We start from the raw sequence: 2,500 nt of genomic DNA on the forward strand, positions 1-2,500 counted from the left end.
ATGTTTGTGACTTTCGCCACAGAAATAGTCCGATACTAAGTCATTTGGAAAATTAAGGGGGGGGGGGGGGGAATAGCTTTCATCAGTTCCTCTGGGTTAAATGATAAAAAACAAAAAAAAAAAAAAAAACACAAAAATAAAAACCAAACAAAAAACTGACGATCTAAAAACCAATAGCGTTTTAAAGTGTGGACAAAGTGCTGTGCACGTGTTTCCGAACCTTTGAGCAAATATATCTGCTATTCTAATGGAGCTGGGGGCCCCCCCGATAGCTCAGTTGGTAGAGCAATCGCTTCACTCACAAAGGGACCGAGATCGATTGGTAAAGCGCAGTCGAGATTTTGTTCTGACCCCCCCCCCCCCCCCCCCCCCCCCCCCCCCCCCCCCCCCCCCCCCCCCCCCCCCAAAGGTCCACTCAGCAGTGAATGGGTTAGCCGAGTCTGTTAGATTTGGCGGAAAATACTTTGCGATAGACTAGCGTCCTATCCCAGGAATAGCAAGAAAATTGCTTTTGTCCGTTTCACGCTATGGAAACCGGGATAGACTCCGACTCCATGGACCGAATGACTCTGACGGACTACTTACTAGATTGGAGCTAGACCGCCAGTTTTTGGTATATTTTACATTATTTAACTGATAGAAATAGATAAAACAACCCCGCCCCCCCCTTCCTGGTTTTAAAAAAATCAACTCAGTTGGAATATTTTTGTGACGAACGTCACAAAGACGACATTTTAGCACAGCCTCATACAATATACACTCATCTTTTACCACAGCGACGTGCATTTATATTTAAAAAGTATCATAACTCAAATTGTTAAGGCTTCGCTAATGCAATAGAACAAAATAATACTCGCAAACCTTAACAAAATATTCTCCATAAATACCACAACGTTAAAACAAATTGACAATTGAGTTTTTTGTTACCTGATCTGCAATTCCATAAGCACGTAGATCCAAAGCCACAAAAAAGCAAAGTTACCCAATTTGACGGAAATTAATTTAAACAGTTAACTGCCGTACTTTTGAAAAAAAATAAATTCTTATTTAAAAACTTGGCCAGAAAATCAAAAACTCGTTCTTCAAATATCGATCGATTTAAATGACAATTTTTATCATCTTGGCAAAAACTCTCAAACATGGTGACTTCGTAATGGTGACTTGTAATTCGATCGATAATTGAAGGACGAGTTTTCTGGCCAAAATTTTAAAGACGAGTTATTCGAAAGTAAGGCAGTCGACTGGTTTTAAAAAAAAAAAAAAAAAAAAGTAAAAGATAGGGGAGGAGCAAGAACGATACGAATAATACAAAGTGCCTCAAAAATAGGTGCGATTTTTTGTTTGTTTTTACGACACTCTGTACTTTACAAAACTATAGAGAAATGTTGAGAGAGAACTAGAAAACAAATAATATGTAAATTTTTGTTTAGTAATTACCAGTCCAGTTGGTCAAGGGATATGTTGTTGTTGTTGGTGGTGTTGGTAGCGGAAGAGGATGATGATGATGAGGAAGAGGAGGAAGAGGGGATGGCGGTGGTTAGTGGGAGAGGAGGGACGCTGGTTTTGGTGGTGGTGGGGGTAAATGTAAAAAAAAAAACAGAAATTGTTATGATACATAATGACAAAAGTGTTAAATTCTGATCAACGATTATAAATGTTATATTTACAGTTAAATGCACAATGATGAAAATCCATTTTGAAGAACATTTGAGTATGAGGGAAGAGGGAAGGGGGGAGAAATGGGTGGTAAGGATAGTGCAATGAATAATCATAGTATAAATTGATAAGGGAAACATTAAGTTATAATAATGATTATCAATGTAATAAATATTAATACAACCAGGACTACTACTATTATTATTGTAACACAATGTAGTAATATGATACATGGAAAAAATAACATTCTCATCGGTACATAATATCGTAACAAAAATACATAATATACTTACATAATTACTGTATAATCATATGATGGTCTCAAACCACATGTCAATGACGTATATGCACATATATAAATAATACAGCTGAGATTTAACAAAACTAATTTTGAAAAAAGAACCCCTCTCTTTTTCTCTCAAACACACACAAACACATACACACAGAGATTCTCTCTCTCTCTCTCTCTCTCTCTCTCTCTCTCTCTCTCTCTTGCTCTTGAAATTTAATGCAGAACATACATCTAGAACAGTCAAAATTTCATAACCAAAACCAGTGGCGTGGCATGCTTACAGTATAAGGTGGTGCCAGAATCAGGGGAAAATGACTTAAAACATGCTATATTTATAGAAACAAAAGAAGAAGAAAAAGAAAAGAAAAGACTTACTCAAATAAGTAAGAGGCAGTATAGAGACGACTTCTCAGTTTTATTTTGTTTTAAGATAATGTAATCCATTTTTAAGAGATGGAGTGGTGCCAGGCACCAAATCAACCAATATAGCCACGCCCCTGACAAAACGTTGTATCAACCAAAGTAACCTGCACTACAATGTCAGGTTTGTGA

General features: G+C 37.0%; 1 protein-coding gene across 12 annotated transcripts in view; it reads right to left on the reverse strand.

Annotated features, from left to right (window-relative positions):
• Positions 1-2,500, reverse strand: part of LOC144959991 (AMP deaminase 2-like) — a 90,749-nt gene that overhangs the window by 39,206 nt on the left and 49,043 nt on the right. For 5 of the 12 annotated variants that reach the window (XM_078892896.1, XM_078892895.1, XM_078892894.1 and 2 more), the window contains one exon: positions 1,438-1,557. The exons of the other annotated variants lie outside the window; for them this stretch is intronic. In XM_078892896.1, coding sequence (XP_078749022.1) covers positions 1,438-1,557 — 120 coding nt within the window. The remainder of the gene's footprint in view (positions 1-1,437; positions 1,558-2,500) is intronic. 12 annotated transcript variants of the gene reach the window in all.

This window comes from Berghia stephanieae, chromosome 14 (assembly GCF_034508935.2).
Source record: "Berghia stephanieae isolate SIO BIC M18660-M18661 chromosome 14, UCSD_Bste_1.3, whole genome shotgun sequence".
NCBI classification, from domain to species: domain Eukaryota; kingdom Metazoa; phylum Mollusca; class Gastropoda; order Nudibranchia; family Aeolidiidae; genus Berghia; species Berghia stephanieae.